Source organism: Emydura macquarii, unplaced genomic scaffold (genome assembly GCF_026122565.2).
Source record: "Emydura macquarii macquarii isolate MOO-44397 ecotype Brisbane River unplaced genomic scaffold, CSIRO-AGI_Emac_v2 contig_3240, whole genome shotgun sequence".
In the NCBI taxonomy this organism is placed as follows: domain Eukaryota; kingdom Metazoa; phylum Chordata; order Testudines; family Chelidae; genus Emydura; species Emydura macquarii.
In genome coordinates, this window is record NW_027133377.1 from 2575005 (window position 1) to 2587850 (window position 12846).

A 12846-nucleotide genomic window follows, 5' to 3' on the forward strand; every position below is an offset into this window, starting at 1 on the left:
CAGCACTTTGACTCTGACAAGAGCAGTGCAACTCACAACCTAGGATATTCTACACAGCAGAAAATAGAGAATGCTGAACAGCACCAAATATTGTTAATATTTCTCTCCCATCACCTCCCCCCCAGAAACTCAGCTTGTCCCGTAGGTGCTGAAACCAGTATGTTTGTTCCCTCCATTCAAGTTATGCTTAAATCATGACTGATTCCACAGTTCAGCATAGAACTACGAGCAGGCAATGGAATCCAAAGACCACTATTTTTCATGTACTGTGTCCTTTTCAACATCCAATTTATTAACTTGGGTATTACTAAAATAACAACACCTTTTTTTAAGCAGATATGTACCATAAGCAGAGAATAGATTACTTACCTGTAATTAGTATACTCAGAAGGAAATAATCTGTGCGTAAAGTTATATGTTTGGCTCACAATCTAGAACACTTTGGACTGGAGTACTCAAAGCTTTCAGAAATTTCTGCAATCCAGGATAGAGGCAAAAGCCATGAATAACATTGTTGGCAACATCTGATGGCTCTATCTTTATCTTAAGAAAGGGCAAGTTTTCTTGGGTTCTTAATTTAAGTAGAAATGCTTTTCCTCAGACAATGTCTAGCAGGGCCCCTATAACTTCCAGTTGGTGAGAAAGAATTAAGTGGAATTTAGGATAATTTACAAAATACTCTTAACACCTGCAGCTCCCATAATAATTTCATTATCCCTTTCAAAGAGTGACCACTTTCCAGCAAGAACACATGGCCTCTCAATATAGGTGTGCATTGCAGCAATGGCTAACATCTTCAGAGAAAAGGCAAAGATGAAAGAATACAACCAAATTGAAATGCAACACACAAGTGTCTTTTTTCAATAGTTGAAACACACATCTTTTGCAACACACATCTTTTTTCAATAGTTGACAGTGATTTGAAATGAGAGAGACTGTTCTTGTCAAAACAGCTTATATTCAATAGGTAGAGTTTAAAAAATACAAACATCAAGAACTAGAGTTTCTTCCCATAAATATCTACGTTCAGATTCCAGACACTGTATGATACAAGTCCTTTCAAACAATAAAATCTGTGTTTGCATAATGTGTATGTGTTTGTTTAGGAGAATAAAGCCTCAGGTCATGTCTACACTGCCGAGAGAAGTCTACTTACTTTAAGTCGACTTTCAGCAGCTGATTTTTAGAAGTTGCAGCAGTGTGTACACACTACACTGTTTGCACAGGTCTCCTGCATTTACACTGAGCACTCTTAATTCGAATCGCAAAGCAGTGCAATGTGGGTATCTATCCCACAGTGCAACTAGCCGCGGTGGCTGTTCGGACGAGTGTCATCGTCCTATGATGCAATGCTGCTTCCCCCTCCTTTCTACCCCCCCCCCCCCCAAACAAACAAGAAAAGTATTTTTGTGCCTTTTTTTTACTCCCCGCGCTCGCCATTGCTGCAGAGACATGGAGCTAGCTCAACTCTGCACTATTATTGTGAGCGTTACAAATACATCATGACTTATCGAGTATTTTCGAAGTAGAGCGAGAAGAAGAAGCACACACAACACCCATGCCACCGAGGCTGCCCTGCAACAAGCAGAATAATTCCTGATTGCTGCAGGCTGTAACGAATCATCTGCAGTCCATGGAGCGCCGGTTCTGGTCCAGGGAAACAAGCACAGACTGGTGGGACCGCATTGTTTTGCAGCTGTGGGATGATGATCAGTGGCTGCAAAACTTTCGTATGCGAAAGCCAACTTTCCTGGAACTGTGCTCGGAGCTGACCCCGTCCCTGAAGCGCGTGAATACTCACTTGAGACAAGCTCTGATGGTGGAGAAGAGAGTCGCCATCGCTCTGTGGAAGCTGGCAACCCCTGACTGTTACCGCTCGGTTTGGAATCAATTCGGAGTCGTTAAATCTACAGTGGGCACTGCCATGATTCAAGTATGCAGGGCCATCAATAGACTTCTGCTACGAAGGATATGACTTTGGGAAATGTGCAGGACATAGTGGAGGGGTTTGCCACGATGGGGTTCCCAAACTGCTGGGGGGCCACTGATGGGATGCACATCCCTATCTTAGCACCTGCCTACCTAGCAACCGAGTACATAAACCGCAAGGGGTACTTTTCCATGGTCGTGCAGGGGCTTGTGGATCACAGGGATCGTTTCACTGACATCTATGTGGGGTGGTCTGGGAAGGTGCATGACGGGCGTGTATTTCGTAATTTGAGGCTGTTCTCTAACATGCAGGCGGGCACTTTTTCCCCAGACCAAAAAATGCGAATTGGGGGTGTGGAAATGCCCATGTCCTGCTTACCCCTTGCTCCCTTGACTAAGGAAGCCATACACCGGTCACCTTGACAGCAACAAGGAGTGTTTTAATAAGAGGTTAAGCAGTTGCAGAATGGTTGTAGAATGTGCCTTTGAGTGTTTAAAGGGTAGATGGAGGAGTCTCCTCTCTAGGCTGGACATGACTGAGAAGAACCTCCCTTCTGTGATATCTGCGTGCTGTGTCCTTCATAATCACCACCGAGAATTGCATGCACCTCACCATAGAAGCGGCATGTTTTGGGCGAGGAGCCAGAACAGCTGTTAGCTTTCCTGGCTTTCTGATGTGACTGACACAGCTCCTTGATCTTCACGCGGCACTGCTGAGCGTCCCTCGTTTCCCTTCTCCAGCATGGCCTGGAATATCTTCCCATAAATGTCCAGATTCCTTTTGCTGGCTCTGCGATCAGCCAGAATGGACTCCTCGCCCCACAGCCTGATGAGATCTAAGACCTCTGGTCATGCTGGAGCGCATTTGGGCTTTGCAGTAGCCATGTGAAGAATAGTGACAAAGCTCTCTCCACGCTGGCAGCACAGGAAATGAAAATTCAAAGTGACAAAGCTCTCTCCATGCTGGCAGCACAGGAAATGAAAATTCAAATCTTCCTGGGGTTGAGGGGAGGGGACATTTCCTGGTAGTGTGACCACAGAGCAGCACAGCGCAACTGTCCAGAGCGGTCAAAACGGGGCATTGTGAAATACCTCCTGGAGGCCAATAAATTCGATTTAAGTGAAATTGTGTCTACACTGATTTAGGCACTACGCCACTTGCAGAGGTGGTCTTATTAAGTCGATTTTCAAGGCGACTTAATTCGAATTAACAGTGGTGCTAGTGTAGACGCAGGTGTACGTGGGTCAACATAAGTGACTTTACGTCACCAGTGTAGACCAGGCCTCAATCTATGTTCTTATATACATGTACAAAGGTACACATCCCTATGGTACGCTGGTTATTTTCTAGTCTGCCTCAGAGGAAGACAGAAAGCACTTGTATGCTAAGACTGGCATCTCATAGGCTACCAAACATTTCCAGTAATTGGATATTAGGCATTATCCTAAAGATTTCTTTTCAGGAATTTCAAAATGTCTACCTCAAACTGATGTTACAGAATTACTATAAGGAAAGGTCCTGCCAACTTGTCATCTCCTTCCTTAAGACCAATGCAATTAAACCACTATCCCCAAAGATAAGGTGGAATAAATCTTATTGGTGGTACTGCCTTTATATGCATACCAAATCCTTAATTTTAGTGTTCATGTGATACCTGTAAATGGTATTTAGCTAAAGAACAAAGAATAAATTACTAAACATAAAACTGTGTTGGTCTCTCTTCATCTCCCACTTCTATTTTTTTCCTCTATTAAAACCTTTTTCCTTTTGTCCTGTGATTTTTTCTCCTCCTTTTTGTTATTTTCTATCCTTTTCTTCTGCATCCCTCCTGCCCTTTCCCTCCCATGTTCCCCCTATTGCTTTCCTTCCAAGACCCATCCCACACACTGTTCCAAGACCCCTATCCATTGCCCACACTTACTCAGAGAGCATGAGGTTTCCTCAAGGTCCACTACCCCAATTCCATTACTACTCCATGCTCCCAAAGAGAGATTCCTGGAGAGCATAAGGAATCTTCTGGGATAGCCAGTCTTCACCAGCCCTGCATGGAATGTAGGATTTTCTGGCCTGAAAAACCTACTTTTTCCAGCAGCCCATAGGAGACTGGGATTGCACATGCCAAAGCATCATGCAGAAGCCCGATTTAGGATTTAGAATCTCAGACTCCTGTGGGCTAGTGTCATTATTCAGCTTTTAAAAAATTATTGGAATATTTGGCTAAGGCTGAATACCAGAATTTTGGTAAAATTCCTACCTAAAGCTGAAATTTAGAACTGCCCTATAACTAATACAGAAGAAATCAAGGAATCAGTTATACACTCTGGATCTGAACTTAAGGTTTTCATAGTAAAAGAAAAATTCAGTTTGAGGGGGACCTGGATACAGATCCTTACATCTAAGTCACTGGCGCAGATCAGGCTCAGGTGACTGTTCCTATTAATTTTGTATTTTGCAGACTATTTATCCAAAGCAAAGCATTCTGCACTGAATATTTTGGTCTCAGACTTGTTTGGGGGGTTGAGACCAAAATAGCACAGTGGTGCTCAAGTGTAACTCTCAAGATTCCAAGTTGTCCTTGAGGGCAACTCTGTTAAGAAGATTTGTATTTAATTATGAATTAAAATATTTTCTATTTGTATTGTAATTTTTAATCTGAAATGTTTCAATCAGGCATATCACTATGGGGAAGATCTAGAGAGCTTCTAGCTCCCACAGCTTGGGAGGCCCTAGGACAGCAGGATAGGTGCTCAGCTGGCTTGGCCAGAGCTTAGGGAAGCACCTAGCAAAGGATGGCCCCTTCTCTTCCACATAGCCACCCAATGATAGCCTAAAAGAGAAAAAGAGGAGAACCAACCACCAGTTTTAGCTCCCCGATCCTATTCTCCAGCCCAGGTTAGAGCTGAGGTTGCTCCACTTGTGTAAGCTGGCTACAATCCTCAAGGGACCATGTGCAGGCTGTGGATGGCCAGAGAGCAGCAAGCTCAAGATACTCCTCTTCTCTACCTTGGATGCATCCTCTGTGCCATAGGCTATGGGGAGGTATAAAAGCCTCACCAGCTCTGCACACTGGGGATTCCTCCACAGTGGGAATTCCCTTGCAAGAGACTTGTGGGTGGCTTCTGCTGCCTGAGCATAATGGGAGCACAACAGAGCAGAGAACCTGCCACAAAGTATGATTGTGGCCACCTGACCTTTTTGAAACAGTATGTTCAGGCTGTAATGGTCACATACAACTGTGCTAGTTCATCATAACGACACACAGTAATTGCAGGATCCAGCAGAGTGGTAATTAATTAGGGTAATTATACATGCTGTCTCCATGGATCTGCCGCATTCCTAACTGAAACTTCAAGAGGTTTCTCCCTACTTTGCCCAAACTTTAAACCTATTTCACACATGCACAGCCTTAAGATCCCATGCTATGATCCATCCTCATTTAAGATGTAGACTGGACAGGACTCCTTTGGACCTAGACACTGTCATTCTTTTCAACTGATAAGAGGGTTGCAGATTCACATAAAGAACACTCTACCCCACCAAAGGATGCTAGAACACTGTTGATGCTAGATTCAGAAGAGAAATCAAATCTCATTATCCAACATTATAGAACACAGTATCACCATTATCATCTATATCTATACACACACATCTAAAAACAAGAAAATGTTTCAGATTTGTGCTAGAAGCACAGCAGTTCCAGTTCATAGCAATACCTTTTGGCCTGGTGTTAGGATCTCTAGTTTTAAGAAGACAACATCTGCCCTGGAATCCCACAGGTAAAATGAGTGACTGAGCTCCTAAACTGCTGTAAGGAGAAAAAACTGACAATTGGATGTTAGGATATGGTATACATACCTTCCTTTGTGCTACCTTAATAATGGTTTCTGTAACTTCTGAAAGCTTTGAGACAACTCTAAATCATATATCCTTAGAGTCACATACCCAAAGTTAAGTATATGTAGCAATGTTTATCTTCATAAAAATAAATTTATGAACTGCACTATATTTTAACATCTGCTACCCTACAAATATGAAAGCATAACTGTAAAAGGCTCGAAAATTTAGCCTCTCAAATGAGAGAGGTGTGCTTTACACTGTAATGTTCTCAGTCAAAGGTAGTTGAACAAAGATCATGCTCGGATAGTCTTATTAACATCATGAGTTAAAGTATCTCAGCTTGATCGATAACACATATTATACTTCAAAAATACAAAAGGTAAGTATCAGAAAGCTATCAAAACATTTTTGGAGGGGCTATGAGGCTAATAAATTCCTATTTTAGCTTTCAATTACATTCAGAGAGTTTTGGATCAAAGTGTGGGGAAAATGAATCTAGAAATGCAATGGTAGGACTTCATTATCATCCAGACAGATTTATTTAATAAAAAATATTTAATAGCTTCCTATCACTGTTCTCTTTTCTTTGGAGGTTCAACCAATGAAACTTCAAGAACAGTATCAAAATCATCCTTATTTTTCCCCAGAATCATTCAGAAATTCACTGTCCAGCCCCAATTTTCTGCATCAAGGAGCCTTTGCTACTGACCATAGGTAAGAGACGTGCAACTCTGGATTCCCAGAAATATCACTTCTGTGGATGTTGATTTGAATTTTCTACTAGAGGGGCTCAATGAACTGGAATCATCAGGAGCAAGAGAAAATTAAGTTGCAAGTGGGTCTCAAGATATTAAGTAGTTTCTCACCACCTTCCTGACAAACTTCAAAGTCTTGTATAGGTTTTTAACTCCATGATTCCTATTGTTATAACACTTTGATGTTACTAGGGGTTGCATAGGAAAAAAATCGCTGTACTTTAGTTTGAAGATGTATGGGCCGGCTAATATTTCCAATTTCAGTCTGGGAAGCTTTTATAGCAGAATTATAAGTTTCTCAGACAAAGTTTATAGCAAAAATACAGAAAATTAACTACACCCGTAACAGCTGCTGCTTTTCATAATTCAGAAAATGAAACAATATCAATTAATCCTACCTTGGATAGGTGGGGGACATATAATCAGTGCCTGTTGAAAACCATCATTGCAACCAAACTGAGCAGTTCCTGCCTGCAGTGGTATTCCATGATGTAAAACTGAATGGGCAGATGCAGTTAATGCCTGAAATAGTAAATTTACCATGGATGACCATATTATATTAATGAATATTCTATTATCCTCTCTCACACACACTCACTCTCACACAGAGCAAATAATAATTCTGCTGAAACTGAAGTTTCAAAACATTTCAGATGAAGAAATACCATTCGATCACTGGAGGGCACTGTAATAAAACAAAATACTTTCAAGATGACAAGTCAAAAGCTCTCTTAGAAAACTAACTTTTTCAAAGTGAACAAAGTGAACAACAATACAAAGGGGGAACAAAAAATAAGATTTTGCAACTATTGTCAAATACAACAATTTCTAGATCATATTTTAAAATCAAAATAAGAAACTAAATTAATAGCCAAAAGTTCTTACCTGACTCCTTACTGTGCCAATTTTGGTGAAGTTCGCTGTCAGATTAGCTGCACTGCCTGAGGCAACTGGTCTCATAAGTGGTGTTTTATTGCAGTTACTTATGTCATATGAGTTTGATCTGTATTTGCAGACATCCATGATATGAAAACAAGATTTCACTCTGTTGAGAGAAGAGTTGAGTAGTTTTGATTAAAGATTTCCATTACAAAAAGTATCAAGTAATTCCAGTGAAGGAAGGACATATGGTTCTGAAAACACAACTTCCAGATTAACATAATCATGCATCTTGGCAGAGGGTTAGACTAGATGACCCTTGCGATCCCTTCTAAACCTATGATTCTAGAAGGCAAGGCACAACTAGAATTATGCTTATGGGAATCTCGTCTCTAAAAGCCCAAAATTCTTGTAATTAGTGATAAACTGATTGAATGTATGGTTTAATATCAAGAAAGATAAATTGTAACTATTTTCTGCTTGTAGTGTCTAACAGTACTGCTGAGTGTATCTGCTAATGAGTGGGGTATGTACTAAAAGAGGATGATGGATTAGACGGATGAAAAGTTCTTTCCTTAGACTTCCATGTATCTATTTTATTTAGGAAACTATTGTTCAAGTATCTATTGCCAGCATTATAAAAAATATTTTAATTGGGCTTCCAATAAGCTAAAATGTAAAAAGAAACGCCTGAATTAAGTCCTGATTCTGTTACGTTCTGAACACCAAATTCTATGAGAACGGAGGGTGCTCAATTCTACTTAGAATCAGATGCTAAAACTGTTAGCTCCTCAGTAAGGGGAATTTTGTATTCTAGGCATATCAACACTACACATGCACACTATTTATATACCAGTAATTTCCACAGTCAAACAGCAAACTGTGCCTAATATGTATAATTTATTAACAGTAACTATAATTTAACATAAGAATCAAATGTCCAAAGTTTTTTCAGTAATAAATGTGTTAAGTCTTTAATATGCATGTCAATTTGACTTTAAAACAGTATTGTAGGTCTAACACAACACAATTTTAATATTAATGAATGTAACATACTGGTTGCTATGTGGAAAATCTAGGAGGTGCTTCATGGTAACAAAGGGATGGTTCAGTGTCTCAGCTGGAGTAATTCTTAAATCAGCATCAATCAGCAACATTTTCTTCAACAGACTGACAAATTCTCTTCTATCCGCCTTCTCTGCCAATAGGTCACTTCCTTCCAAATCCATCACCATGTTCACCTGACATGGAACAATTTAAAAAAAAAAAAAAGTCAGATAAAACAAGCATGCATACTGATGATGCCTCCTTTGGTTCCTTTCATTAAATTTTTCACTTCAAAAGACAAAAATTTATTGCTTTTAAAAAGTAGGGCCAAGTGAAATATTTATGTCAGATTGGAGGGAGATCTCAAGTGGAGTTCCACAGAGATCTCTTTTGGGTCTAGTGTTTAAAATCTTCATTAACTATCTGGATGTAGGTATAGCAAGCATACTGATCAAGTTTGCAGATGACAAAGCTGGGAATGGAGCCAATACTTCGGAGAATAGAGCTAAAATTCAGAGGGATGTTGAAGAATTAAAGAACTGGGCTATAGACAACAAATGAAATTCTACAAAGACAAATATAAGGTGTTACACTTAGGGAAGAAAAACCAAATGCACAAATACAGAATGGGGGAAACTGGCTTGGCAGCAGCACTTCTGAGAAGGATCTGGGAGTTGGGATGGATCACAACATCTACATGAGTCAATAATGCGATGCTGTTGCCAAAAAAAAAAAAAAAAAAAAGGCAAATGCAATTTTAGGTTGCATTAACAGAGGCATAGCATGCAAGTCATGGGAGATGACTAATAAACCTGACCCAACCTTTCAAGATTTAACTGTATAAATAACTGCTCTTCTCCCACTACCTGCCTACCTAACACCTATTGAAAGCCTTATACCACCTGCCATTCCAAATTTGGGATTTGGACTTTAACAATGTTTAGCGGGTGGGGATTAGAATCCTTAAAAAAGAAACCCAGTTATCAGTAATACTAGTGCCCCAACCTGCCTCAAATCATCCATCCCTGGAAGGGTTTTCTTTCAACTGATATATATTTAATCAGTCATGCTCACTCAGAGTGATTAGGGAAACATCTGCCTGACATATGGGACCAGATGAGATTCTCTGTCTGCTTCCATGCCACTGGAAGTCTACAGAGTTACTCCAATCTGTCTCCAGCTTTCAGAACTAAGAAGTAGATTTTGCCATCCTCTGAAAATGAAGGGAAAAAAAAGACTTGAAGTAACAAAAACTACAGGTTCTCTCAATTTCTTTTTTCTTTTCTTTCTTTTTTTTTTTTTTTTTTTGCCTTGAAGGTGAAAAATACTACATAAACGCTAAGTATTATTCCCTTTTTTTTTTTTTTTTTTTTTTTTTAAAAAGGTCGAGCTGTGACTACAGAGCTAGTACATGAAGAAAATGTGCATAACAGCACCAGCCCTGAAATGGAATTGAATATCTTCTCAGGATGTCAAAGGAGAAAGAGGGGGAGAAAATTTCCTTTTATTAGTGATCAAGGCATATAAAGCAGTGGAAGTATAAGGATGCAGTTTAGTTAAAAACAAAAGGTTTAGGAAACTGACAGTGTCTCCAGAGAAAGGATGAAGACAGATGATACTTTTACTACAGATAGAACCTAGATATAAGAATAATTTTACCTAGATTGGTAGATGTTGCAGTATAAGTGAATACTGCACACAATTTAAGATCTTTTTCACTAGGACACAATGGAAATGTATACTGCACACAATTTAAGATCTTTTTCACCAAGACAGATATAACTGCACAACAATCACACAACAACAAAGGAAGATAAGCTCTATGCATCAAAGAACAGACAGGCACAGATGGTTAGTTTCCACAGGAGCAGAGTAGGCAGGTATGGATGAATGGACAATATTCCCAGAACATACTCTATTTCACAAAAGCTCACTGATAAAAGTTTAAAAATAAATCATTGTGCAGCTCTCAGCTATATTGCTTGTAAAGGAAAGATACTTCAATACTCACATGCACTATATCATCCAAACTGTTGAAAATATACTTTCTGGCCTCTTTAGACTTCATCCCCGTCTCTGTCTCATGTTCTTCCAGTGTCTTAAAAGAGGAAAAACACAAACTGTTTATGCCATCCTGTCAACTAAAAGGACAGTATAAAATATTTACTGTTGGTAATCACATTTTAAACAATTGAGAGAATTTCATTTGATATTTAATTTACTGTTATGCTTTTTGCTGACTTTTTGTATTTCAGTCAGTCAGTTTGAACAACAGAAACAGCTAATTTCACTTCCTGGCTTTTCTGAATAATCACAATGCTGCACTACAATATCTGGTTTACAAACAATACAGATAATAGCTAAAGTCTAACAGAAACCTGCTTAATGAAAACTTTTATGTACAAAACCAAATACTGATAGAAAAGTTTTTTTGTTTGTTTGGTTTTTTGGTATTTTTACACACACACCACCTCCCACTAACTTTTGGAACTAAACCAGGTGACAGTATCACTTTAAACAGAATCATGCCCCTTTCAACTTCTCTTCTTACAGGTTTTTTTTTGTTTTCAAGTAAATTTTATTTGCTCACAGCCACAGTGCAGAGAAAGTATCTGAAATATTAACACATCATAAACAATACTTAAAGTATATACCATGACAGTATCATAATGAAACTAAGTACCTTGCCCCTCACTTTTTCTTATAATTTCCCCCAAAATAATATACCAAATACACGTAAAGTGAGATCCCTCAGCAATATCCGAGTTGGAGACCTGGAATAACTGCACTGAAGCATTTAAAAAGTTCCAATATAACCTGGGCCCAAAATTTGTGTACTGTTGCACACAACAACAGTACACCCAGTTAGCAATCTTCGCTTTGCATTTTTAACATACTAAATAAAATACACCAAACAACTTACTACGGAATGATACTTTATTTTGAGTCTCCAAAATGTCTGTTGCCTCAGAATTTCATGATGATTCAACAAGATTTTACTCCACTTGTTATCTGTACCTAGCTCTTTGCTGGATACCACATAAGCGTTTGTGGCTCTCTCCCCAGAGATAACAGAGGAACTACTTAATTCTTTATATAAGGAGATAAACCCTTAGATGCATGTAGTTTAATTTGTCTTCATGTACAGCGCAACAGTGCAGTTGTGCCACTATATCACTTTAGTGAAGACGCTACTATGCTGATGGGAGAGCTTTTCCCGTCAACATAGGCCTCAGATTACTTAGATAGAAGACATAATTCTATCTTAGTTTTCCAAACTTGTGAATAAAATCTCGATGTTGAAAATAACCAACCTTAATTTAGCTGTCATGTGTGTATGCCTTAAACTAGTTTTTTTTTTAAATACTTTTTTACCTTTAACCTCCAACCAGAGTATGGTGCATCTGTTTCTCTACAGAAAAATCTTGTCGTTTTCGTTCCCATGTTCAACAACTGCTCTCCTGGCAAACCTTGAGTCTGTGAAATGTAACGAATCTGGGGAAGGAAAAAGTAGAAGGAACTTAACTTCTTGTTTTCAAATCAGGATCTACAAAGATAGAAACTTGCACTTTGTCATTTCCCACAGTAAAAAACCGACAGAGGATTGACAGTGGGCAAACAATTCTTATATAGGAGAGAAACAGCACTTTAAAAGTTTTATACTACTCTCTCCATCTATTAGCAGGAAATATCCAAGCATCTGAACTGGTATAATTAAACAAGCACTAATTTTGGTCAGCAATGAGTCTTTTATTTACATTACTTACTGGTTCAAAACTACCGTAAACTCTACTATAATCATGACTCCATATCCATGGAATGATCTCCATGAACAGTTTCATAAAGTTACCATCCTCCCTTCATTCAAATCCTTATTAAGACTTGTACTGAGGCCTCGCAGATTAGCTCAGGCAAGGTGTTTGTTCCATTAGAAGAGGACAGAATGACAAGAATACTCAATTTTCACCTTAGAATTAACATACAATATTCTTCTAATAATTCAAAAATCATATTTGAAATGAGTGATGCTTGAGGTCCCAGCACAAGTAACATTTTGCAGGGGGATGGGTTAGGTGTATGCCACAGTTCTTTCAACAGGTATTGTAAGAACTTCCACACTGTTTAATGGCAAGACCATATATATTCATAGTTGAAAGAAGAGTTAATTTTTTGTTGTATTTTCCAAAAACATTTGATGATTTCCATTTTGCAAGTGTGCCGTATAAAATGTTAGACCCCTTTGACTACAGGTGTTAACCCCCCCACATTCTGGCCAAATTTCATTTGGCTAGTCACATTATACCCACCTAAAATTGTCCCTGTACTTAGAATTAGGTACAGTATTCTTTGGAAGTCTTTTACTTTCTGTGTAAGTTTCTGTCCTCTGTTACATAATCA

At 38.9% G+C, this 12846-nt stretch overlaps 1 protein-coding gene across 3 annotated transcripts in view; it reads right to left on the minus strand.

Moving 5' to 3' along the window:
• The window catches only part of HIPK3 (homeodomain interacting protein kinase 3), a 126615-nt gene that overhangs the window by 21033 nt on the left and 92736 nt on the right, over positions 1–12846 (minus strand). For 2 of the 3 annotated variants that reach the window (XM_067532109.1, XM_067532108.1), the window contains exons 4-9: positions 11824–11943; positions 10460–10546; positions 8458–8642; positions 7408–7567; positions 6921–7044; positions 5644–5751 (exon numbers count right to left, since the gene is read on the minus strand). In XM_067532109.1, the coding sequence (XP_067388210.1) occupies positions 5644–5751; positions 6921–7044; positions 7408–7567; positions 8458–8642; positions 10460–10546; positions 11824–11943 (784 nt within the window). The remainder of the gene's footprint in view (positions 1–5643; positions 5752–6920; positions 7045–7407; positions 7568–8457; positions 8643–10459; positions 10547–11823; positions 11944–12846) is intronic. The other variant, XM_067532110.1, reaches the window with a different exon arrangement.